The sequence below is a fragment of the Schistocerca cancellata genome, chromosome 1, assembly GCF_023864275.1.
Source record: "Schistocerca cancellata isolate TAMUIC-IGC-003103 chromosome 1, iqSchCanc2.1, whole genome shotgun sequence".
Classification (NCBI taxonomy): domain Eukaryota; kingdom Metazoa; phylum Arthropoda; class Insecta; order Orthoptera; family Acrididae; genus Schistocerca; species Schistocerca cancellata.
This window is the reverse complement of record NC_064626.1, coordinates 18,059,801-18,086,395: the sequence shown is the minus strand read 5'-3', so window position 1 is coordinate 18,086,395 and position 26,595 is coordinate 18,059,801. Positions and strand designations below refer to the sequence as shown.

Genomic DNA, 26,595 nt, shown 5'->3' with positions numbered 1-26,595 from the left:
TAAATATACAAGCATCCTGCACTCGTAAGTTATAAATTGAAAATGGTGTGTCAGACTGTCACTTACAAGTCATATCCTTACCATCACGATACTTTTAATTGATTTAAAAAGAGATGCTATCCACATTGAGCACTGCACCCTAAGGATGTATGTTCATGTTTAGTACTAAGCTGAACCAGACAATGGTCATTTCTCTGAAAGCACTGCATTGTGTCAATTGCAGACTACACCTGTCAGAGACACAGGTCAGTTAAGCTATATGAGGCTCCTTGTCAGCTTAGAAACTGATGTATTTGAATTGTACATTTTGTAAAAAGTGAGTAACATAGATGTAACTCCTGGCAAAATCAAATATTTGTAATGTGTATACTCTACACTTTACTGATTGTAATACACATACAGGGTGGCGAACGAAATGTGTTACCATTTTGTTTTTAAATATAAACTTTATTGTCAATACAATCTGAAAGGAACGTATATTACAATGAAGAGCCGTCCATGGAGATTTGTTCTAACTTAGCACACGCTCAATATGTTCACCATTTCGTTTCCTAACTTCCTTCAAACGAGCACTGAAGTTAGTGATTACCCTACGGCACATGTCTTCCGTAATTTCACTGCAAGCTTGAAGAATAAGTCTTCTGAGCTCAATTAAATCACGTGGACGTTTCGGGAAAATTTTTGCCTTTAGGTACCCCCAAAGAAACAAGTCACATGGATTGAGGTCTGGACTATTGGGGGGCGAATTTTGTCTGTCATTGAAGCGGCCTGGAAACCTGAGTGAAATGATCCGCATGTCGAAATGCTCGTGTAAAAACTCCAACACAGTGTTTGCAGTATGTGGCCTTGCTCCATCTTGCATGAACCACTGCGTGCTGAAGGGCAAGGCAGTAGCAAGAAGCTGTGGAATGTAGCTGTTGTGAAGCATGCTCAAATAACGCTCGCTGTTTACAGTTTCTTCAAAGAAAAAGAGTCCAATAAGCTGTGACTGGAAATTGCTGCCCATGCTGTAATCCTCGGAGCATAATGTTGTCGTTCATGAAGCACTTGTGGGTTTTCAGTGGCCCAAAAGCGTACATTTTGTTTTTAACCACACGGTCTAAATGAAAATGCGCCTCGTCTGAAAACCAAACGTTGTTGAGAGTTTCTTCCCTATCCTCTGCCCACTGAGCAAACAGTAGACTCTGCTGCTTGTGTTTTTCAGTGAGCTTCTGTGCACGGGTCTCTTGTATGGGTACATATCGGGGTCACTTCTAAGAATGCGTTGAACGGAGTGTCTGGATACTCCTAGTTGGACTGCTACCTTTCTACACGATTTCCCTGGACTTCTCTGTAAAGCAACTCGTAACGCCGAGGTCACGCGCTTCCAACACTGTTCCTTCCTGTACAAATTTATCGTACAGCCTGTGGATGGTCTTCTTGCAAGGGACCCATCGTGTGTTAAACTGTTGTCTAAAACGCCTCTGAGTCACAACAAGGCTTTTCATTTCATGAAAAAGTAACACAATTGCCGATCATTGCTGTGTCGTCAGTCTTCCAATGTCAGCCATTGCTGCTTACTAGTCTCCTAGCGGCAGTATCGTGAATTACACGTCATTTCGTAACTCATTTGGTTTTCCAAGCTCTGCTGGTACCGCTGTAGAGATCCCAGTGGGATATCTAGTGTGCGTCGTAAATTGTGAAAGAAACAATTCATAACACATTTCGAGCGCCACCCTATACTTAAAGATACAAGTGAGAAATTCAAATACAAACAGCATTTAGCACAGAAACGATCAGATAGAGTGCAAGGAAATAATAAAAAAATATGCCTGGAAATAAAGCTTGTACAATTATGATATCAGTTAGTTTCATAATCTTAGTGTGAGACAGCAATTACTATTATTATAGTACACGTTTTTGTACCTTTATTTTACTGAAATCCTCAATAATGTCACTGAATTCTACTCTACTTGAAACTTTTCTTTCAGTTTGTAAAATGGAAAGATTTGCTAGTCATTCTAGATTCATCATAGAATGAAGATAATTTTAAATTAGTTTCAGTTTAGAAAAATTTCTCTCTCATGTTGCGTTGAGACACAAATGATCAAGAAGTGTTGGATCACAGGAGATGCGCAGGGTAATGATGCACTGAAGCCCCATTTATCTATAAATTGAAGGATTTCTTGGGCTCTCTATCTAGCAGCAACATTCACAGTCGTATATGTTGCACATAGATTTCTACATAAAGTTTTTATTTCTGATGCCACCCACTTCTTATCATACTCATTGTAAGTTTCTATTGGATTCTCCAGTGTTCCAGGCAGAGCATTATTGGGAGCTTCAAGTATAAATTTTGTTTTAACAATTTGGATTTTTTTTATTTCCTACATTGTGATATATCATTGGGGCAATACTTGTATAAATCACTCTATATATCCAAGTGTTGATCAACGAACTTCTTCTTGAATCGTTAATCTAGAGACATGAACTAGTTCATCCACTATTGTTTTATTTATCTTCCTTTTTCCTTGTTGATCAATGTGAATGTCAGTGCTGCATTTTTAGCACCAAATATGCCAGTATTGTCTTTAATCATAGTTTGTTCCATGAGTAGAAACTCATTCAGGACTTTTAATTTGGCATGTTCTCTACCCAGAGTCATTTTTGGAGACTGTAGATATTGTTGAACTAAATGTACCCCCTCCAGTGTCATGTGCCAAAAGTTGATGTAGGTCAAAAAGGTAAAATCGTATACAGCTGGAAGCAGCAAGTTTGCTGCAGATCTAGAGACATGGATCTTGTATACCTTTCAAAGTGCTCAAAATTGTTTCCACATTTTTATGACTTTAACTGAAATGTAATGAGTACACCAGTGAACATCAGAAGTCATTTCAAACTTTTTCCTCTTTTTTCTACAAAGAATGTCACTTCATACAAGAAGACTAGTAGAATGAATACAACTTCTCTACAGCTACAAAATAGGTGACACTAGAAGGAGTACATGGGATGCATGAATTCCACAATGGTTTGAGAAATGATTAGCACAGAGACTGATAAGAGCTCTTTCACTTACTTCTAGAATTTTTCTTTGTATTGCTTCGTGCATGATACTGACACAGTAGTTCATAACTATGAGACCTGGACAATGCAGTTCCCAGCCCATCTTCTTCTAGCTGCTGTTGATTATATTTTGATATATCCCTTGAGGTCTTTTCTGACATAAAAAGTTCCTAATAATTTTTGAACTTCCACAGCGTTGTCTTCTTTAATCTGAAATGCTGTAAATAATTATTTGGTAACATTCAGCCTTTTTATGCCTAAAAGAAAAACTAATTAATTTTTGACAAATAAGAAGACACTCTCCTTGTCCCAACAGTGAACTATTTTAAGTTTTAAACAATGGTCTTTAAGTACTGAAAGCCCCTTGGGGAGTGTTTTCCATTTCTACAATTTTAACAAGTGTTTAGGCTATAAGTAATGTTTGATATCTTTCGATTCAAGTTCCACCATAGACAGAAGTCACAAATAAATCAACTATTTAGCACAACCATAAGAGGCAAATAATTAGCACCAAAAAATACACTTCCTTTGTTGATAGTGTGTATAGCATAATTTCCTTAAATATTTTGCATTATTTAAATGTAAGTGAAACTGCAATAAAATGAAATAATGTCATTTTTTAGTGTGTTCACCTGTCTTTCTATAGATTGAAAAGGTCCTTTCTTGTTATGATTATTGAAAAGTGTAATGAAGTATGACAAATTTTGATATGCTTTGGAAGGATCAGATATAGTAGGCTTTTTACCTGTGTTTGTAGTCTGGATATCAGCAGTTATATGTAACCCGGTGCTAGAGTGAACAGTTTGACTATTATTTCCTTCGCCATCTTTATTTTCTCCACAAGCGAAAGGTATCTGGACAAAGATCAGTGAGTAATTCCCCCTTGATTTTCTTTACTTTCTTTTCTGAAAGGCAGAAAGGTAAATTCTTTTCACTAAAAAAAAGATTTGTGAGATTATTTCGGTGATCGATCATAACCTACATGTGTATTGGTAATTTTTTCTCTCTGTGTAGCCTGTGGGCTCATAGGGGTAGATAGGTGCCATCATGATCACATTGTAATTTTCAGATGAATGTTATGAATAAAATATGTATTGCAGCTGACAAGAAAATCAATTTTTCAGAGCATAAAGAGATTATGTTTATTTTACTATTTAATAAACCTGCATTTCTTTGTTAAACATAATGATTTCTCAATTTGTAACACATTTCGATATTACAACTCTGTGTTATTTGTCATAAAGCGGTGTGAAGAAAGAATAATATATTTGCATTGATTATAGAACTTTCATTGTCCATACATTTGTGACACTAGAAAATTTTGAGATAGTAGTAATCTAATTGCAAATATAGATACTTAACTTCTTGTGCTCTACTTCCCTCCTCGATAATACAATAAGTCAATAACTGTTTAAACTACTTGACACAATAAAATCAAAGATAAATTTACATTAGTTATATAGTATGCACAATCAAACTTAATAAAGACTGAAATGAAATGAAATAAATATGAAAATCAAGGTATTCTAGAAGCACATTTATAAAAAGATATTTTAGGCTTCCCCCTATTGATGGGTTTTCCCTGAAAGTTTCAAATGGAAGTCGAAGGCAAATCAAGTAGAGGCTGCTATTTTCTTTTGGCCCCTAAGAAGTTACACGTTCTGAGGTAATTTTTCAACAGTAAGTTTCAAATTGACTGCTCTAGTTGCTATTCCTTAACAGGTATGTTGTTCCCTTTACAAAAGAAATCATAAGATAATTTCTCTGTTGTCCAGGTCTATTATTTATGTTTCACACCAAAGCAGTCATACAGCCAGAGAGGTGCACCCATTTAAGTCAGTGACTACAACTAGATAAAGCTTTATATGATACGGGGTGTGTTCAACAGAAAAAAAAAACGTTTTTCTGCTCGTAGTTCTGGCATATAAAATGCATACATCTCCAGTTCTAATTTGATGTGTGCAGTGTGTAAGAACTGTTGCTTATATCTAGATGTCTCTAGCTCATCTTGTTGTATTTCCATGTTTATTAAATGAAATATGTAATAATTGTGTATAACCTTTGAGAAAGTAATTTTAAGAATGTAAAGCTTAGGTTAAGAAATTAATAAACTGCTGGTCAGCTCTTCACTGCACTCAAGTAGTTATTTTAAACATGTACTTTTAGTACACCTATCCACATGGCATGGGTATTAAAAAGCAATTCATGCACAGTCTGCTTCTAACAGACATCTAGTAATCACCCTACAGTTTTTAAATTTCATGCAACGTTTTGCAAAAATTCTAAAATTTCTGAACACACTATGGACGATTTACATAGCCTAGGAATGTGTAAGTATGTGCCTATGTTTATATTTTGCATTCATATGAGCCCTCAAACTCCTGTTGTTGTTGTTGTGGTCTTCAGTCCTACGACTGGTTTGATGCAGCTCTCCATGCTACTCTATTCTGTGCAAGCTTCTTCATCTCCCAGTACCTACTGCAACCTAAATCCTTTTGAATCTGCTTAGTGTATTCATCTCTTGGTCTCCCTCTACGATTTTTACCCTCCACGCTGCCCTCCAGTACTAAATTAATGCCTCAGAACATGTCCTACCGACCGATCCCTTCTGCTAGTCAAGTTGTGCCACAAACTTCTCTTCTCCCCAATCCTATTCAATACCTCCTCATTAGTTATGTGATCTACCCATCTAATATTCAGCATTCTTCTGTAGCACCACATTTCGAAAGCTTCTATTCTCTTCTTGTCCAAACTATTTATCTCCATGTTTCACTTCCATACATGGCTACACTCCATACAAATACATTCAGAAATGACTTCCTGACACTTAAATCAATACTTGATGTTAACAAATCTCTCTTCTTCAGAAACGCTTTCCTTGCCACTGCCAGTCTACATTTTATATCCTCTCTACTTCGACCATCATCAGTTATTTTGCTCCCCAAATAGCAAACCTCCTTTACTACTTTAAGTGTCTCATTTCCTAATCAAATTCCCTCAGCAACACCCAACATAATTCGACTATATTCCATTATCCTCGTTTTGCTTTTGTTGATGTTCATCTTATATCCTCCTTTCAAGACACTATCCATTCCGTTCAACTGCTCTGCCAAGTCCTTTGCTGTCTTTGACAGAATTACAATGTTATCGGCGAACTCAGAGTTTTTATTTCTTCTCCATGGATTTTAATACCTACTCCGAATTTTTCTTTTGTTTCCTTTACTGTTTGCTCAATATAAAGATTGAACAACATCGGGGGGAGGCTACAACCCTGTCTCACTCCCTTCCCAACCACTGCTTCCCTTTCATGTACCTCGACTCTTATAACTGCCATCTGGTTTCTGTACAAATTGTAAATAGCCTTACGCTCCCTGTATTTTACCCCTGCCACCATCAGAATTTGAAAGAGAGTATTCCAGTCAACATTATCAAAAGCTTTCTCTAAGTCTACAAATGCTAGAAACGTAGGTTTGCCTTTCCTTAATCTAGCTTCTAAGATAAGTCATAGGGTCAGTATTGCCTCACGTGTTCCAACATTTCTACAGAATCCAAACTGATCTTCCCCGAGGTCGGCTTCTACTAGTTTTTCCATTTGTCTGTAAAGAATTCGTGTTAGTATTTTGTAGCTATGGCTTATTAAACTGATAGTTCGGTAATTTTCACATCTGTCAACACCTGCTTTCTTTGGGATTGGAATTATTATATTCTTCTTGAAGTCTGAGGGAATTTTCCCTGTCTCATACATCTTGCTCACCAGATGATAGAGTTTTGTCAGGACTGGCTCTCCCAAGGCTGCCAGTAGTTCTCATGGAATGTTGTCTACTCCCGGGGCCTTGTTTCGACTTAGGTCTTTCAGTGCCCTGTCAAACTCTTCACGCAGTATCATATCTCCCATTTCATCTTCATCTACATCCTCTGCCATTTCCATAATATTGTCCTCAAGTACATCGCCCTTGTATAGACCCTCTATATACTCCTTCCACCTTTCTGCTTTCCCTTCTTTGCTTAGAACTGAATTTCCATCAAATGGTCTCTTTAATTTTCCTGTAGGCAGTATCTATCTCACCCTAGTGAGATAAGCCTCTACATCCTTACAGTTGTCCTCTAGCCATCCCTGCTTAGCTATTTTGCACTTCCTGTCGATCTCATTTTCGAGAGTTTGTATTCCTTTTTGCCTGCTTCATTTACTGCATTTTTATATTTTCTCCTTTCATCAATTAAATTCAATATTACTTCTGTTACCCAAGGAGTTCTACTAGCCCTAGCCCTTTTACCTACTTGATTCTCTGCTGCCTTCACTACTTCATCCCTCAAAGCTACCCATTCAGCTTCTGCTGTATTTCTTTCCCCAGTTCCTGTCAATTGTTCCCTTATGCTCTCCCTGAAACTCTGTACAACCTCTGGTTTAATCAGTTTATCCAGGTCCCATCTCCTTAAATTCCCACCAACTCCTAACTGCCTCTTTTTTTACTGAACAAATTTGGTCTTGTTTAGGTTTTAATTAAAAATTATCGGGGCCTGTGGCCTCAAAATTTCAAAACCCTCAAGAGTGAAGGTTCCCAAGGAGGGCCATTCCCATTGCCCCTTCTTAGTTTACAACTCCACTGTGAGCATTTCCTCTAGGCTGGCAAGGCTCCACTATACGTCTGATTGCCCTATTTTACAGCTAGTGCTCACTTCCCAGGCGGTGAATGAGGATGAACGCCCTTGCTCACCTTCCTGCATCCTGAACAGCCCTACTTTAGATAGATCATAAAAGATTCTAATGGCGTTTTATTTTTTATAGATTCGAGGATCTGGTTGAAATATGAGAAAAGGCCTGAGGGGCAGAAGGAATTTCTGCAGCAGCAAATAGGCCCTCGAAGATTCAGGAAAAGTGGCACACAGTAGGAAGAACACACACACCAACCCTCGCCAATTCACATCTCGCAACCAACGACAATTTTGCCCGAAAGCTGCTGTATATCTAGCCACTGCTTGCAAAACCTTCCTGTAACAGCAACTCTGATTTGAAAAATTCGGAAGCTCAGAAACCTTAGCATTCAGAACATATGCCTTTGAACCATCAGTATGTCCGAAACGATGGATTCCTATGGCTGAGTAACCATGTGATGGAATGAATTGGTGCAGCCCTGCACACATGTCCGCTCTCTCTGAAAGCTACTCAGCTAATGTGTCACAACCAAGTTGAACTTTTCATGGCGTGACAAAAGCTGCAGCACTTGAGTGACGCCACTGAAAAGTGGGTGCTCACAAAGGCAACTGCAGTGCCAATACAGTATTTCATTAGCTGTTGTGTCATTTTCGTTGCGTGTGTGAGTCCAACTAAATTTACTTTGTGTTGACCATGTAGTCTCATATAACAACTACTGATACCATATGTACAGCCAATGTACATTGTTATGTTCTCTGATAGTGTTGACCATGTAGGCACAACGACTACTGTACCAGTGTACCCCTTGCCCTATATCATATCTACAAACAATGTGCTAAAAAAATGATTTCCCGGACCAACTAAACTACATATCTCATAACCTCAGTTTCACTGTTCGAAACTGGGAAAGTTCGCGCTGCGTCACAATAGAGGTCCTTTTCGTTCTGTTGATGTCTACTGTGAATCGACCTCAGTTCGATATGTTCAATATTCATTCAAGCTGGATTATTTAGAGGAGCGTCCTATTCACAGTCTAACATAACAGTCGCGACACTCACTGCTGTATAAGTTGTTACCATTTGACAGATGGAGCGACACTAGCGCTCCAAGCGGCGAGTAAGATGAACATCAGAAGCGTCGTAAACATGTTTGTTTTGCATCCATTTTCACGTAATTTACGAAGTATTTGAGTTATTTTCTTGCCTCCAAGTGTTTGTGTAGTATCAGAAGGATATATGTTTCTAAAAACGATTCTAAAATAAGCGCAAGTATGAACAAAACCATGAATCGAGTGGCAAGCTACAACACATTGGTGAAGAAACTCTTGTGACGTTGGATAGAATTGCAGCTTACCTCGTTGATATCGAAAGAATATAAGCACACTGATTCACACATAAGAAGCACAGACATGTACCTCTTCATGCAAACGCGATCGACAGCTCATTTATCGTTCTGTAGGCCTACTGTGTTTGTCATTGTCGCCTGATGCCACAAGTACGACCTTCATCTTTACATTATTCAAAGTGGGACAAGCAACTGCCAAATAGTGGGTGAAACATGTTGAAAACATTATAATGAGCTGATTACATTACATTTCACGCAAAACCAAATATTTGAATAATTTGCAAACAATCTGTCAAGGTGCTAACAAAATAATGTCATCACATGAAGGAGGCAATGAAAATTAAGTGACTAAGAACAGAAGTGAATGAAATACGTACCAAACATTACGATTTTGTAATACACGAATAAGTGCACTTAATCTAACCACTTCATCGTCAAAGCAGGTCTGTGTTGACGATTCACACGAATCTGTCACTGATACATGGACAGCTGAACTGGCTGCTTCAGTGTCATAGGACTGTTTTACAGCTTTGGATGGATTGTCGAATTTTTGTTGCAGTTTCCTCTTCATTGTCAGTTGAGGTGGCTTATTTTGGTGGGTACTGCGTTTCACACGAGTTTATTATTATCTGCGTGCATGAACTGGTTTCGCTCGAAATGTAGCGAACAAAACCTAATATTATTATACATTTAAACTGGGTATTTTTTTCATAAGGTCTTCTCGTCTGCTATTAACTATCCATTTTCTGCTCCTAAAACGAAACATTAATCATTAATACACATGTAGTTTGTGAGTGAATCCTGACGATACAGTTTAGTAACATGATGGTATATACCTCTCAGGATCCTTAGGATACCTAAAAAAAGACAGCTGTGGTGTCTTCTTCCTGTTGTTGCTGCATTTTATCGCGCTACAAACGCTCCTACAAGTAAAAACCATTGTAGAAATTAAAATAAACAACCACTATTCGCTTTCACGATCGCGCCGAACTCACAGTTTAAGTTACTGGCCGCTTGGGGCGCTGCTGGCGCGGTAAGCAACAAAATCGAGGCGAACTGTCGCGAGTCCTATGTTAGACTGTGGTCCTACTTGTGATATATCTTTACGTATATCTTTGGACGATGTTATTGTTTACATGTGATGTAGTGTGAGTAAATAAAGAAGCTTTAGTGACGGCACAAAATCATTAAGCATATTTCCGTTTTACATTATGTTATATTGTTTACTGACAACCGGAATATTATCTTAGTCTGAATAACTGTGTGATTAATCGATTTGAAGCCAGTAAAGCGTCTGTCAGCTATAAAAAATGACGAATGATAGTCAGGGCCTCAATGAAACTGTTATATTGGCAACTGGAGGATATGATCATACAATAAAGCTATGGCAGGCCCATACTGGCGTCTGTCAACGTACAGCTCAGCACACTGATTCTGTATCCTTAGACAAGACGTGAATTCATAGTGTGTTAACGATTTATTATTATTATTTTTTTAAACACCTGATTTTGAATTTACATGTTCAGGTAATTTTGTGTATCCTTGACAGAGAAACAGCAAGTCAACTCACTGGATATCAGTCCCGATAAACAACTAATTGCTGCGGCAGGTAAGTTAATTTATTTTATATAGTCTACTATAGTGGTTCATGGTGTGGGTTCCTGTAGTCATGTCCTAGTTCATGAACCACGGGCAACGTATGAGTGGCCAAGTAAGTGGTCCCGACAGTCGGGATACCAGTTACTTTGGAATAAGGCTGGACATCTCGGACATATTCTGAGTCGTGGTCACCTTTGTGCTCATACGGCAAAGACTACCAAATCCACCAGTTAGTCCCTCAGCCCTTAGGGGTAAAACTCAGTGGGACTTGGGGCAAGTAAGGCTAGCAACCTGCTTCCCTGGTACTTTAAATATGATGCTGGCAACAATCAGAGCAAAATGTCTCAGACCTTTGGAGGTGACGGAGTCCCACCTCTAACTGACAAACCAGGGACTCCTAAGATACGACTTGGCAAACAAATGGTAATGAGATGGGGAGCTATTAATATCAATGGGGGTACTCTGGGAAGAAGGTAGAGCTGACAGAGGCTGCAAGTAAGATGGGGCTGGACGTTTTAGCTGTTAGTGACATTCGGGTAAGGGGTGAGAAAGAAGAGGAAGTGGGAGAATACAAGGTCTACCTGTCAGAAGTCAAAGCAGGAATAGCACAATGGGGTGTAGGGCTTTACATCAGGAAAGAAATGGAACCCAGCGTAGTTGCAATAAGGTATGTAAACGAACGACTGATGTGGATAGATTTGACAGTGTCTAGCAAGAAAATTAGGATTGTGTCAGTATATTCGCATTGTGAAGGGACATATCAAGATAAGATGGATAGTTTTTATGAGGCACTCAGTGATGTAGTTGTTAGAGTAAAGGACAAGGACAATGTTCTGCTCATCGGTGATTTTAACGCCAGCATTGGAAATCGAACAGAAGGGCATGAAAAGGTTATGGGTAAATTTGGAGAGGATATGGAGGCCAACAGGAACGGGAAACAACTCTTGGATTTCTGTGCCAGTATGGGCTTAGTAATCACGAACTCCTTTTTTAAACATAAGAACATTCACTGGTATACTTGGGAAGGCAGGGGAACCAGATCTGTCATTGACTATATAATAACAGATCAGGAATTCAGGAAGGCTGTGAGGGACACACATATATTCAGGGTATTCTTTGATGACACTGATCATTATTTAATCTGCAGTGAAATTGGGATTGTGAGGCCGAAAGTGCAGGAGGTCAGGTCCATATGTAGGAGGATAAGAGTGGAGAAACTTCAGGATAAGAAATCAGGCACAAGTACATAACAGCGATCACAGAAAGGTACCAGTTAGTTGAATGTAGTCAATTACAGTCATTGGAAAAGGAATGGACAAGGTACAGGGACACAGTACTAGAAGTTTCTAAAGAATGTCTTGGAACTGTAGTGTGTAAAAGTAGGATGAAGCAAACAGCTTGGTGGAATGATACAGTCAAGGCAGCCTGTAAAAGGAAAAAGAAGGCGTATCAAAAATGGCTACATACCAGAACCCAGGTAGACAGAGAAAGTTATCTTGAAGAAAGAAACAAAGCCAAACAGATTATTGCAGCATCCAAGAAGAAATCGTGGGAAGACTTTGGAAACAGGTTGGAGACTATGGGTCAAGCTGCTGGAAAACCATTCTGGAGTGTAATTAGCAGTCTTCGAAAGGGAGGTAAGAAGGAAATGACAAGTATTTTGGACAGGTCAGGAAAACTGCTGGTGAATCCTGTGGATGCCTTGGGCAGATGGAGGGAATATTTTGAAGAGTTGCTCAATGTAGGTGAAAATGCGATCAGTAATGTTTCAGATTTCGAGGTAGAATGGGATAGGAATGATGATGGAAATAGGATCACATTTGAGGAAGTGGAAAAATGGTCAATAGATTGTAGTGCAATAAAGCGGCTGGGGTGGATGAAATTAAGTCGGAACTCATCAAATACAGTGGAATGTCAGGTCTTAAATGGCTACACAGGATAATTGAAATGGCCTGTGAGTCGGGACAGGTTCCACCAGACTGGACAAAAGCAGTAATCACACCAATCTTTAAACATGGAAACAGAAAAGATTGTAACAACTACAGAGGTATCTCTTTAATCAGCGTATTGTTGAAAGGAAAGTGCGAGTATTAGTTGAGGACCAATTGGATGAAAATCAGTGTGGGTTTAGGCCTCTTAGAGGTTGTCAGGACCAGGTCTTTAGCTTACGGCAAATAATGGAGAAGTGTTACGAGTGGAACAGGGAATTGTATCTATGCTTTATAGATCTAGAAAAGGCATATGACCGGGTTCCTAGGAGGAAGTTATTGTCTGTTCTACAAGATTATGGAATAGGTGGCAAACTTTTGCAAGCAATTAAAGGTCTTTACATGGATAGTCAGGCAGCAGTTAGAGTTGACGGTAAATTGAGTTCAAGGTTCAGAGTAGTTTCAGGGGTAAGACAAGGCTGCAACTTGTCTCCACTGTTGTTCATATTATTTATGGATCATATGTTGAAAACAATAGACTGGCTGGGTGAGATTAAGATATGTGAACACAAAATAAGCAGTCTTGCATATGCGGACGACTTAGTTGTGATGGCAGATTCGATTGAAAGTTTGCAAAGTAATATTTCAGAGCTAGATCAGAAATGTAAGGACTATGGTATGAAGATAAGCATCTCCAAAACGAAAGTAATGTCAGTGGGAAAGAAATATAAACGGATTGAGTGCCAAATAGGAGGAACAAAGTTAGAACAGGTGGACGGTTTCAAGTACTTGGGATGCATATTCTCACAGGATGGCAACATAGTGAAAGAACTGGAAGCGAGGTGTAGCAAAGCTAATGCAGTGAGTGCTCAGCTTCGATCTACTCTCTTCTGCAAGAAGGAAGTCAGTACCAAGACTAAGTTATCTGTGCACCGTTCAATCTTTCGACCAACTTTGTTGTATGGGAGCGAAAGCTGGGTGGATTCAGGTTACCTTATCAACAAGGTTGAGGTTACGGATATGAAAGTAGCTAGGATGATTGCAGGTACTAGTAGATGGGAACAATGGCAGGAGGGTGTCCACAATGAGGAAATCAAAGAAAAACTGGGAATGAACTCTATAGATGTAGCAGTCAGGGCGAACAGGCTTAGATGGTGGGGTCATGTTACACGCATGGGAGAAGCAAGGTTACCCAAGAGACTCATGGATTCAGCAGTAGAGGGTAGGAGGAGTCGGGGCAGACTGAGGAGAAGGTACCTGGATGCGGTTAAGAATGATTTTGAAGTAATAGGTTTAACATCAGAAGAGGCACCAATGTTAGCACTGAATAGGGGATCATGGAGGAACTGTATAAGGGGGGCTATGCTCCAGACTGAACGCTGAAAGGCATAATCAGTCTTAAATGATGATGATGATGATGAGTCTACTAGAAAAGTATCTGTCATTTTAGTTGCATCTTACTTGTCGATACTTACGCCGACAGAGATTGATGTCACTCCCTGTCTTTTTCACATTCAGTTTGCAGATAGCAAATTAAGAAATTTTCTGTTCCATTCTTTATGTTATAATTGTAGCTTTATCTCCAAAATATCAATTAAATGTTAATTAGTTATTCGTAGAACTAACTTCGTAACTTTACGAAAAACTACAATGATGTCCAGGGGAGCTAAAATTACCTACATTCATTTACTACTTAATGAGGGACTCTCTCAATTTCTTGTTTATTCAGATTCATACCGACGTAGTTATGAATTGTTGTTTGTGTTCTCTGATTATACCATTCTTTCATTCTATTTCCAGTTCCTTAGTTCTCTCTCCTGTGATGTAGACTATTGTAACATATAAATACATTATCTATAAATGAACCGCAACATAATATATATGCAGTATAATGAATATGTAGTGAAACCTGAAAATTTTTGCCAGGACAGATCTCGTGCTTTTCGCAACCAGTAATCTCAACCAGTAAACTATTCAAGTATGCCTTCAGTTCTGATTCAAAAACTGATTCTCACTGTTAATATCTCCAAACAATGTTACTACAGGTTCTCCAGCAGGATATCTGTAGTACCACTGAGAAAATGTTGCCTAGGTCATTCTCGTACTCTGCCACAATGGATGTGTATGAAATGAATTAAATGTATTGCAATGATTTCATTTTATTTCAGAACATTCAATTCCTCTCATATATGTGTAGTATGTTGATTATCATTTACCCAGCAAGGTGGTGCAATGGTGAGACTCTGGTCTCCTCTTTGGGAGGACAGCAGTTCAATCCCCATTCATCCCTCCGGAATTAATTTTCCTCTGATTTCCCTAATGCAAAGGTGTGCCTTTGGAAACACACAGCTGATTTCCTTCCCTAAACTTCTCTGATTCTGAATTCATGTTACTTCTCTTATGACATCATTATTGACAGGATGTTAAAAACTAATATTCCTATCAGTTGTCATTTAATGACTAAATTAAGAGGTTGGATAAGTGGTGACTTGTGATATTGCTGGGATATATTTACTGCAGATTAATTGATGTTTTATGTTTGCATAACGTAACATTAATGGCTTGTGAATATATTACCCTTAGAATGTACATTTTCATACAAAAATTTCACAAATCATGAATTTGTAAAATTGGCTCTATATTTTTAGTGATAATAATACTGAAAATAAAGTACACAAGAGGGAGCATGTGACTGCCACAGCACCAAATAGTTATTTTTGTCTAAATTAAGTGCTCAGACTTGTACTAGATTAGAACAATGGATAAGGCAAGGGACATATAGTAGGTTCATATGTGATGAAATGTGGTAGTCATTTTTTATTTTCTTCATCACTGGTGTGGAACTTTCTTGAGGTCTCAGTCTGCATATAACTTCTGAATTGTGTACACATTTTGTTCCACAGTTACAATTTTTGTATTTGATAATTTCGTTTTGTGAAGCATATCATTACGACCATTTGAAGGTGCTCATGGTTGCTACATTTGTTAAAATAATTCTTATTGTCACGTGCAATCATATTTATGTTTTCAGATTACCAGTTCTGACAATCTCAAATGCTCATCTTCAGGTCAGTTTACTACACAGGAGGACCACGTGCTGTCACTATTCTGCTGTGCAACACATTTTGGTTACAAGCTGCATTCTTTGTGTATCTTTTGACTGATATTTGTTAATGTATGTTATATCAATAATAATGCACAAATAGTGTATTAATCATTATATGAAATAATAACTATAACTTTTCCTTTTTTTCTAGAAATCACATTTGAAAGAGCCTTTTTTGATAATTTTTATGGGTAATACTTCTCACTTTTCATATGGTGTTACTGCAACCCTCTTTTCTTTACACCTGCTTAACAGTATTAAAATTCTGAATGTTTGATTTGCACATGTGACTTAGACTAGAAAAGGCAAGTTATGGCATTATCAATATCATGCACAGACGCATTGATAAAGATCAACTTATTTTTATATTTTTTCCATTTCAGGGTCTTAATTATTTCTTTCAAGTGTTCAGAGGTTAGTGAAGCTTGTACACTGAAAGCTGTTAGTATAGTCCAAAGTGTTGCATAGGCAGAAATAAAGTAATTACCAGTTGCAGTACCGTGTGGTGCTTAAGTCGACATATTTTCTTTGTAACACATTGAAGCGCTTCTACAAGTGATTGTTATCATAACAGCACTTCTTTTTATCAATTTTTATAATTAATCCTCTCTGTAACAGACATGCACTGTTTTTAGTGATATAAAGCTCTCGGGTTTACAGCCAAGTTAGTTTGCCTACATGGTGTGAAGTTTAATGAGTATAACTTGCATGATTTTCTGCAGATGATATGTGCTACTCTTGGTTTAGATTGAATGGAGAGGAAAAACCAAAAGTTAGTTTATAACAAGAAGGGAAATAGATTGAATTTGTGCATAAATATGTCACATTTTGGGAAAGGGACATACACAGGCTCTGTGCAAACAACAGCTTAAATACTCTTCTTTTGCCTGTTACTTTGCATTCAGTTAATTTCTATTGTTCCAAGAAATGTGAACAGGTTTGGCAGCCTATTGCCAAACCTAGCAAGTAAGGTAGTATGTTGGTAAGATACTGGACTCGCATTTAGGATGGCTCTGTTCCAAATCTCCACCTAGCCATCAGACAGAGTTGGGTTGCTGTCTTCTGCCCATTCCCTGTAATTATAATTTTTCTCACTTTTGACATAATATGGTTGCCTAGGATTTAATAATAATAGTAACAACATAAAATGTTGTAATATAACAAAAATAATACCTGGCTTACATCAGTGCTTAGTTAACCGCTGTAGCATAGGTTGCAAGTATAATAATTCACACAATTTAAAGTCAAAGTGTGCTCTCACCATTACCGGTATTTCATTCAGCACTGTCATTGTGAACACAAAAAAAAATGTGTGTATGGCACTTGTGGCCTGGCAGTTCTGTGGCATTTGGCCATTTGGTGGCCTTTTAGTTGATGCCACTTTATCGACTTCCACATCAGTGACAATGAAATCAGTATAGATTTGCAGACTTTGAATGTGAGAGCCTGTAAATGAAGGAATTTATGTTTCTTTCAGGATTTCCACTTGTGGTTGGGAAATTAAATGTTACTGTTAGCTTAGGGTCTTTCTTTTCCTGTCTGGCAGCAGTTATTTTAGTGTGTGGAGTCAGTAACATTGTCTGATTTGTTTTTGACAGCAGGCAAGCTTGCAAATGTGTGCCTTTTCCTGCCCAAAATACTCTCTGCAGCTGATCAGTTCTCAAGCACATTCATATAGACCAGTGATCAGTGGGCAACTGAAAAACGTGTTGTGTTTAACATAGCTTGTAATTTTCTGAAATTTCTTGTCATTTTTGCGCTGTTTTCATGTTACTTTATTTTCCAAAAATTATCTAAGAGTATTGGAAATTGATATAGGCTATGTGGAAATATAAATGCTTTTAGCAAAATTTTCTGTGTGTGTGTGTGTGTGTGTGGGGGGGGGGGGGGGGAGGAGAGATCTCATGATTCCCTTGATGAACCCACTCCCTCCCCCTTTTTTGACCACACATGCCAAACTTCAGATTTATGGTTTGTGTGGTTTCCATAAATTGTTTGAGGAAAATACTGGGATATTTCCTTAGGCAAGGATGTGGCCAATATCCTTTCCCACTCTGAACTTGTGCTCCATCAGTAAAGACGATATCATCAACAGGATATTAAACACTGATCTTCCTTATATAATGAAATTTGAGGTAGAGTTCCATTATGATGACCTTCAGTTTTCATGAGCTCATTGACCCTTAAGAGAAGAAGGAAAGGCAAAATAATTTGTACAAGCTACATGTAAGAATGAAAGTTAGTAGTTATTTTCACATTGTGTGGATCATTTTACAACTTTCCATTATGTGAAACAGCTCAGTTTACAATTATAGTATACTTGTTCAGTGAAAAATATGTCAACGTTCTGTCCATTTACACGATTTCTTAACTTGTGTTTATTGTTATACTATTTTACATTTTATACTCAAAACTATCTTTAATACCTCTTAATTTTTTTTCTTTCCTTTGTTCTGTATCTCAAAACTGAAAATGAGAATAATCTGTGGTTTGTTCACAATGTCCTGAATGAGGGCTCCCTAATTCTGAATCGGCAGAAGTCAGTCAACTTTGGTCCCTTAATGCTTTGTCAGGTCACTGCTGACATTGATAATCTAATTGTACTGTGGTTTTTACGAAGTGATTGCGATGTTGTGGCAAACCGGTCAGTACATGCATTGTGGCAAACCGGTCAGTACATGCATAGTGCCAGCATTGTGTGACAAAAGTGTAGCTTGTGTCTCCCTCCCACCTCTCTGTTTCTCCATACTGCATCCTGCATCTCCCACTCAGCTGCTCGTGTGCTGGGAATTGGTGGGCAGAGGTTACCCCCTCCACTCTACACACACCCCTGACAATTTGTTCAGGATGTTGTGAACAAAGTATATACTGTATATTGAGTGCAGAAACAACTTCTTTCATGAGGAGGCTTTCTTATGTTTATAGGTTACCAACATATTAGAATGTATGATTTAACTTCAAATAACCCAAATCCTGTGATAAACTATGAAGGTGTGTCGAAGAATGTAACTGGTGTTGGCTTTCAAGAGGATGGGAAATGGATGTTTACTGGCGGAGAAGATTGCAGTGCAAGAATATGGGATCTAAGGTTAGTTTAATGTGTTTCTATGTGTCCTGATAATTGACAAGGTATGCCGATTTAAATTGTACAAAGTGTCTCATTTTGGTAACATGTCACTGATGATGGTGAGTATGATTCAAAATTAAAATGAGTGAAATATGAATGCCTTCGGTACAAAGGAGTAGGTTTATCTAATAATTAAAGACTTGGAGGTGTACTGTAACTGGTTGCTGCTTGGAAGCACACCATGGTTGTACATATGTGTAAATCTCTTTCCTCCATCTCAGAGGTCTGATATTTAAAATCCTGTGTTAACCTTGGCTTCTGGCTGACAACAGCCTAACACTTGACAAAACTATGGAATTCTCCCCCCTTTCACTGCTGTTTTCCACCTGGCAGGGCTGACAACTTGGTCCTGGAAGTTGCTTAAAAAATGGTTTGCCATTCATGTCTATAGCAGCAAGGCTATGTCTGTGTGTAGCTGTGCTGCCCTATTCTGCTTTTGCTATTCATTTAGTTTACCCTACCAAAAAGAAATTATATAATAACTATGCCTGCATTAACTATGGTTATGAATCATTGAAAAAATAAGTGATAAGAAATAAAATACTGGAAAATTCATAATGGAAGATAATATGTATGAAACTGTAAATCACTACTCATCCTGTTTTTCTATGTCCATCTTTGTGATTGGAGGTCTGAGTGACTTCGACCATTCACTTATGTAATAAAATGGAACACCTACAGCCATGATTATGATGCTCTTTATTATAAGGCTACAAGTTTCAGAGCTTCAGTGCACTATCTTCAGGCCTTAGCTGGACCTGAGGCGGTTAACACCATCCGTATACATGATTCATCAGTGGCCAACATCTATAACTATTTTCATGGATGTTGGCTACTGATGAATCATGTATACAAATGGTGTCAATCCCTTCAGCATCAGCTAAGGCTGGATGATTGTGCACTGAAACACCAAAACTGGAAGCCATGTAATAAATGACATCGTAAGGATGGCTGTTGGTGTTCCATTTTATTACTCTACTCATCCTGGCTAACCACACATGCATATACTGACACATCAGATGTGCGTCCATTGTTGATTGCAGGATTAATTGTGACTAATTGTTCACTATATCTCAGCCAAGACCATCAGGATCCATTTGCAGTGGCATGGGAATGAGCTAGGGTACCATTTGCCAATCTTGCTCTCACTTCTCATCACTGTGCAGACCACCTCCATATCTGTACCCAAATATGGAACTGGGAGAATGAACAGTTAAAAGTTGTGTTTAGCGTCTGGAGTTAATTTTGCGCCGGCCGCAGTGGTCTAGCGGTTCTAGGCGCGCAGTCCAGAACTGCACGACTGCTACGGTCGCAGGTTCGAATCCTGCCTCGGGCATGGATGTATGTGATGTCCTTAGGTTAGTTAGGTTTAAGTAGTTCTAAGTTCTAGGGGACTGATGACCACAGTAGTTAAGTCCCATAGTGCTCAGAGCCATTTGAACCATTTTTGTTAATTTTGCCTAAACATCTAGGATTTAATTTGTGAATAAAGCGTTGTCCAAGAAAGTGGCAAATGTTGGATACTATCTGGGCTTTGTATTGTGATGAGTACTGGCTTACAATGACAGTACACATGTGGTATTTGTTGAGGCCACATGAAATCATCCAGGATACACGCAGAATACCATAGTTCCCATTTTATTACTGTGCTCTATCTGAGATATCCATCAGCTCGCCTGCCAAATGTGATCTCCAGGGTTCCAGGTTCAAGTTCCAGTCTGCAGGACAGGATGAGTATTGTTTCATACATGTTATCTTCCATTCTGAATATTTCAGTATTTTATTTCTTATCACTTATTTTTCAATGATTCATAACAATAGTTACTACAGGCATAGTTATTATATAATTTCTTTTTAGTGTGGTAAATTAAATGCATAGCAAAAGCAGAATAAGGCAGCACAGCTAAATACAGACATGGCCTTGCCGCTATAGACATGAATGGAAAACACTTTTTTTAAGCAACCTCCAGGACCAAGTTCTTGGCCCTGCCAGGTGAAATACAGCAGTGAAAGCTGGACTGCCACACAGATCAGAACAGAATTGGACAAAGTTCACGTGGATTGTGCACTGTCATTGGAGATCATATACTTTTGAATTAATGAATTTAATAGTTGTCAGACGAGCACCAAAGATGAAGCAAGCTCCAGGCATCCTGTTGAGGTCACCATAAAGGAAACCATTGACAAAATCTGTGATATGGTAATACAAGGCTGCCAAATAAAAATTCATCTAGTTGCTGAGACTGTGAGCGTCTCAATGGAGTGAGTTCATAATATCCTGCACAGAGAATTGGCTATGAAGACACTCTGTGCAAGTTGGCTGCCCCAATTCCACGCAGTCAAAAGCACATCTGGCATAATATTTCAACACAATATCTGGTGATATTTAATCATAATCTGCAGGACTTTTTGTGCTGATGAAAACTGGATCCATCATTACTCACAAGTCAAAACAGCAATCAAAGCAATGGTTAAAGGCTGGTGAAAAGTGCAAGACCATTTTATCAGCTGGTAAGGTGATGGCCTCTGTTTTGTGGGGGTTTACAATGAATAATCATCATAAATTACTTGGAAAAAGGCAGAACTATAACTGGATCGTATTATGCTTTATTTTTGGATCATTTAAAAGGTGCACCAGCTGAAAAAAGACCAAGGTTGGCATACAGAAAAGTACTGTTTCATCAGGTTAATGCACCATCCCATATATCAGCAATAACAATGGCAAAAGTGCATAAATTTAGCCTTGACTTTGTTGCTCACCCACCCTATTCACCAGTATTAGCTCCAGGTTACTTCTTCCTCTACCCTAACTTGAACCTTTGGCTTGCTGGGAAGAAATTTTCATCAAATGAGGAAGTGATAGTTCCAGTCAAAAACTACTTTGCAGAGTTGGAGAGAACCTATTTCTCCAGTGGGATGGAAAAGTTGGAGGACCAAGTGTTTATTCCTCAAAAGAGACTATGTGGAGAAATATAGTGAGCTGTTTATGAAACAGACATTTTTTCTTACTTTTTTATCAGACTTTTCAAACCTCATATGGTCTGTGATTATGATCATGTACCATGTACACCCTGCTTTATATGTGAATGAAACTTCATTTATCGGGGACCATTACTTGAGGGTCTTAATTTTTCAGCTTCCAGTAGTGTAACTTAAAAATAAAATGCACACATTAACACCATACCCAAAATTGTGATTAATCGAGGAAGAAAGGTTTGAACTTTAATATTCCATTCCCATGAATTTCATTAGAACCAGGAAATATGATGTTCAAAGTAAAATTGGTCATATTTATCTGTCGCTACCTGTTAGAAAATCCTTTCCTGTTTTTGTTTGTTCTCAACCTTTGAATGGACCAGGGAAGGTTGAGAAATGAGATAAGACAGTTTCTTCTGAGAAAGAGAACCAAAGTATGCTGGATTTGAGGCATACAACGGCATCTGAAAGAATGCAGGAAACAGAGTGATTGTTACACAAAGCATTATTGTCTCATTTTGTTTCTAAAAGTTCATGAATTGAATGGTACCTTTTCTTCTTCAAAAAATGTTATGCAATTATGACAAGAATTGCAAGAACCAATAAAAGACTAATACAGCTCATGGCACGAACACTAGTACTGTTTTGGATTTACTCCTGTTCTTTTAAAGTCATTCCATAAACTGTACACATATTGCAGGGATCAACAAGAAACTTGCAGTCAGATATTCATATATTGCTTTCATACAAGTGCTGTCTGGTTTCTGAGCTATTATTGTCTCCTATGTTTGTAATCTTGAAACCCGAGCCACATTCGAGCACAGTCATTTGAAATCATTATCATAGCTCAGCCTATCTACAGCTGCATATGTACTCCACAAGTCAACATATGATGGGTATGCTGTATCATTACTACGGGAGTGGTTTGAAAAGTTCTCAGAATTACCACGAGAGGTCAGCACTAGCGCAACAAGTTGTTCACGTGATATTCATTGGACTGTTGTCTGTAAACACGTGCTACATCAGTGCTCCTGGAAGAGAGCTGTGGTGGCGCGTGGGTCTGTTGTTGTTCCCTTGTAGTGATTTGCGATTGAGATTCGAGCAGTGATTAAGTACTTCATAAAGAAAGGTATGAAAGCAGAGGACATTCATGCTGATTTCCAGAATACACTGAGGAACTCTGCTCCTTGTTATTCAACTGTTACCACGTGGACAAATGAATTTAAATTTGGTCAGAAGAGCTTAGATGATGATCTGTGCACATCTCAGCCAAGATGTGTCACTACTCAAGAAATCATTGCAAAAGTGCACAGAATGGTAATGGAGGATCGCCAATTGAAAGTGTGCGAAATTTCTCATGCTTGCCAGATGTCTGAAAGGGTATATCACATTTTAACTGAAGAATTAGAGATGAAAAAATTATCTGCAAGATGGATGCCACGACTCGTGTTGTGCGTCTGCACACGTGTGCCATCACTATGGCAGAATTACACACTATGGTATGAATTGTTGCCACATCTGCCTTATTCACCTGATACGGCTCCATCAGACTTCCATTTCTTCCCAAAACTGAAAATTTTTCTTGTTGGATGAAGATTCACTTCAAATGAAGAGTTGCTAGCCGGAGTTGACAACTATTTTGCAGGCCTAGAAGCAACTCATTTTTAAGATGGGATCAAGGCACTGGAACATCATTGGACCAAGTGCATTAATCTACAAGGAGACTACATTGAAAAATTAAAAAAAATTCAGTGATGTCAGAATTTTTTTCTATTCCATTCCGAGAACTTTTCAAACCACCCTCGTAGTTGTTTCCTTTTCTGTTCCAGTCACAAATTGAGTGAGAGAAAAATAACTGTCTATGTGCCTTCATATGCACCCTAATCTCTCTGATCTTATCTTTATGGTCCTTATGCATAATGTCTGTTGGTAGCAATAGAATCATTCTGCAGTCAACCTCAAATTTCGGTTCTCTAAATTTTCTCAATAGAACTGCTCAACAAGAATGTCGTCTTTCCTCCAGTGATTCCCATTTGAGTTCCCAAAGCATCTCCATAATACTTGCATGCCATTCAAACCTACTGGTAACAAATCTAGCAGCTCACATTGAATTGCTTCAGTGTCTTCCTTTAATCTGACCTGGTGCTGATCTCAAACACTTGAACAGTATTCAACAATGGATCACACTAGTATCCTATATGCAGTCTCCAGTACAGATGAACATCACTTTCCTAAAATTCTGCCAATAAACCAAAGTCAACCATTCACCTCCCCTCCTACCATCCTTACATGCTCACTCCATTTCATATTGTTTTGCACTGTCACGCCTAGATATTTAATTGATGTGACTACATCTAGCAGTACACCACTAATAGTGTATTTCAACATTATGGGTTTGTGCTCCCTACTCATTTACATTAACTTGCATTTTTCTACATTTAGAGCTAGCACCCATTCAGCACACCAACTAGAAATTTGGTCTGAAATATTTTGATTCCTCCTGCAGTCACTCGATGATGACATCTTCCATTACACCACAGCGTCATCAGCCAACAGCTGTAGACTGCTGCTTACACTTTCCGCCAGTTCATTTATGTATAAAGAAAATAACAGCAGTCCTGTCATGTGTCCCTGAGGCACTCATGCCTCTACCCCTATCTCTGATGAACACTTGCTGTCAAGGACATCATACTGGGTTCTGTTACTTAAGAAGTCTGTGAGCCATTCACATACCTTGGAACCTTTGCTAGGCACTATCTGCTGATGTGTTAACAAACTGAAGCTGTTAATGATGTGAAAATGAAGCTGGAATGTTGTGGTCATGTGGAACAGGAAGGCATTTTGGGAGATTATACTACATATTATGTCACGATAAAACAGGATACTTTGTGGGTAATGCAAAGCTGCTCTGGATGGAAATGGGATAACATTCAGAAACTCCTTCACTTTTATTTTCCACTATCTTTTACTTGACATGTACATCTACGTACATACTCTGCAAACTACTGTGAAGTGCAGGGTAGAGAATACTTCACATTGTACTATGTGTTAGGGTTTCTTCCCATGCCTTTCACATGTGGAGTGTGGGAAGAAAGACTGCTTAAATGACTCTTTAACTAACCTTTGCAGTCCCATATGTAAGCAGTACATAGGAACTGAAGTACATTTCTAAATTTTTCACTTATTACTGATTCTTGAAACTTTGTAAGTAGGTTCATAATTTTGGAAAAACATTATTTGAAAAAATAAATTAATAAAAAAATTAAAAAAACACCAATTTGTATATAGTTTTTAAAATTTATTGAAATGGTACCACTAAAGTGGTAAATATTTTTTGGGATCAAGACTCTTAAAAAAAATAATAAGATTTGGAGCAGGCTTTGGTATCTAACTTCAAAAGACAGCCAACTTAGATTGTTCAGCATTTCTGTTATGCTCTCCTGTGACCATTTGTGCTGCCCTTTTTAGCATACATTTTGCATCCTCTGTTAATCCTATTTGGTACAGGTCTCATACACTTGAGCACTATTCCAAGATGGGACACAAGTGATTTGCAAGCAATCTTCTTGGTGGAGTGATTGCATTTTCACAGTATGCTGCAAATGAACTGAAGTGTGCTATCTGATTGGGAATGGTTAAAAAGAAGAGCAGACATCCTCACTACATTATTTTTATTTTTAAATTTCTACATGACTGAAACATGCAGCAGTATTCAAAGGTCTACTTGTATTGATTTCGGTGTTACAATGCATCATCTTCAACCTCCTTTATGATAAGCTGGGTAAGCATGCGAGTAACTGGGTTACCACCATATACATCTCAATAGTTGGCACAATCAAATGGATGTCCACAATGATGAATCCCTTCCCTCCTGTTTATGGTGTTTACAGTGCCAGTACAGTTGATGAATATACAAAGATTCTCCTCACTGCAGGTGCGGTTCCTCTCATCGTGGGGTCTGGGTGACCTTTCCTTCCTTTCAACCTTCCCCAATTTGTCCCTGTCTCTTCCTGAGGCAGAAACTATGAATTTCAAAAGATAAGAAGTGTATCACTTTTATTATTATGTTCCACATGACCACAACATTCCAGCTTCATTTTCACATTATTATTGCTTCCTGACGCTAAGTATTCATCAGCAATTCTGCCTCATAATTTGTTAATTCTATCTTCTATTCCGTACTGGCCAGCAATCACAAGTAAGATCAGTGTTCCTGTTCACTTTGTGTGCACCTAAACTTCCAAGTTCACAGCATGAGTCTCACCATACTACATTGTTACTATTTACTTCAGGGAAATTCCATCATTTTACTGGTATATCAGTTTCCTAATCTATTTTTCCTTCTAATAATGGCTTACTTAATGGCCAAGTAAGTGCATTCCATAAAGGAGAAGAAACATGTCTTTCACTGTAGAACTTCACTGAGCATCAGTTCGAATAATTTGATCTAGTGAATGGTTTTGTGAGTGCAGTTAAAGAGTGATAATCAGTCTCTATTTTGTGTCTGCAGTTCATATTGTCTGTGATTTTTATTCATTGTGAAATAAATGGTACTGCAGTATATGTTGCACAAAAGAAAGAAATTGCTATAATCATCTTTTCAGGTCACGAAATCTCCAGTGCCAAAGAATATTTCAGGTATCAGCTCCTGTAAATTGTGTTTGTCTTCACCCAAACCAGGCAGAACTTGTCGTTGGTGACCAGAGTGGTGTGATACATTTGTGGGACTTGAAAACTGATCACAATGAACAATTAGTAAGTTGTAATATTATAACTGCTTTCTAATTTATGTGTTTTATTTCAGACTGAAAGCTTTTAT

General features: G+C 38.2%; 1 protein-coding gene across 1 annotated transcript in view; it reads left to right on the top strand.

The window, feature by feature from the left end:
* Positions 1-10,145: 10,145 nt before the first annotated feature.
* LOC126164544 (target of rapamycin complex subunit lst8) overlaps positions 10,146-26,595 on the top strand; it is a 51,537-nt gene continuing 35,087 nt past the window's right edge. Inside the window, exons 1-4 of the mRNA XM_049920248.1 lie at positions 10,146-10,476; positions 10,598-10,649; positions 18,599-18,761; positions 26,381-26,531. Of these exons, the coding sequence (XP_049776205.1) occupies positions 10,351-10,476; positions 10,598-10,649; positions 18,599-18,761; positions 26,381-26,531 (492 nt within the window). The 5' untranslated portion in view covers positions 10,146-10,350. The remainder of the gene's footprint in view (positions 10,477-10,597; positions 10,650-18,598; positions 18,762-26,380; positions 26,532-26,595) is intronic.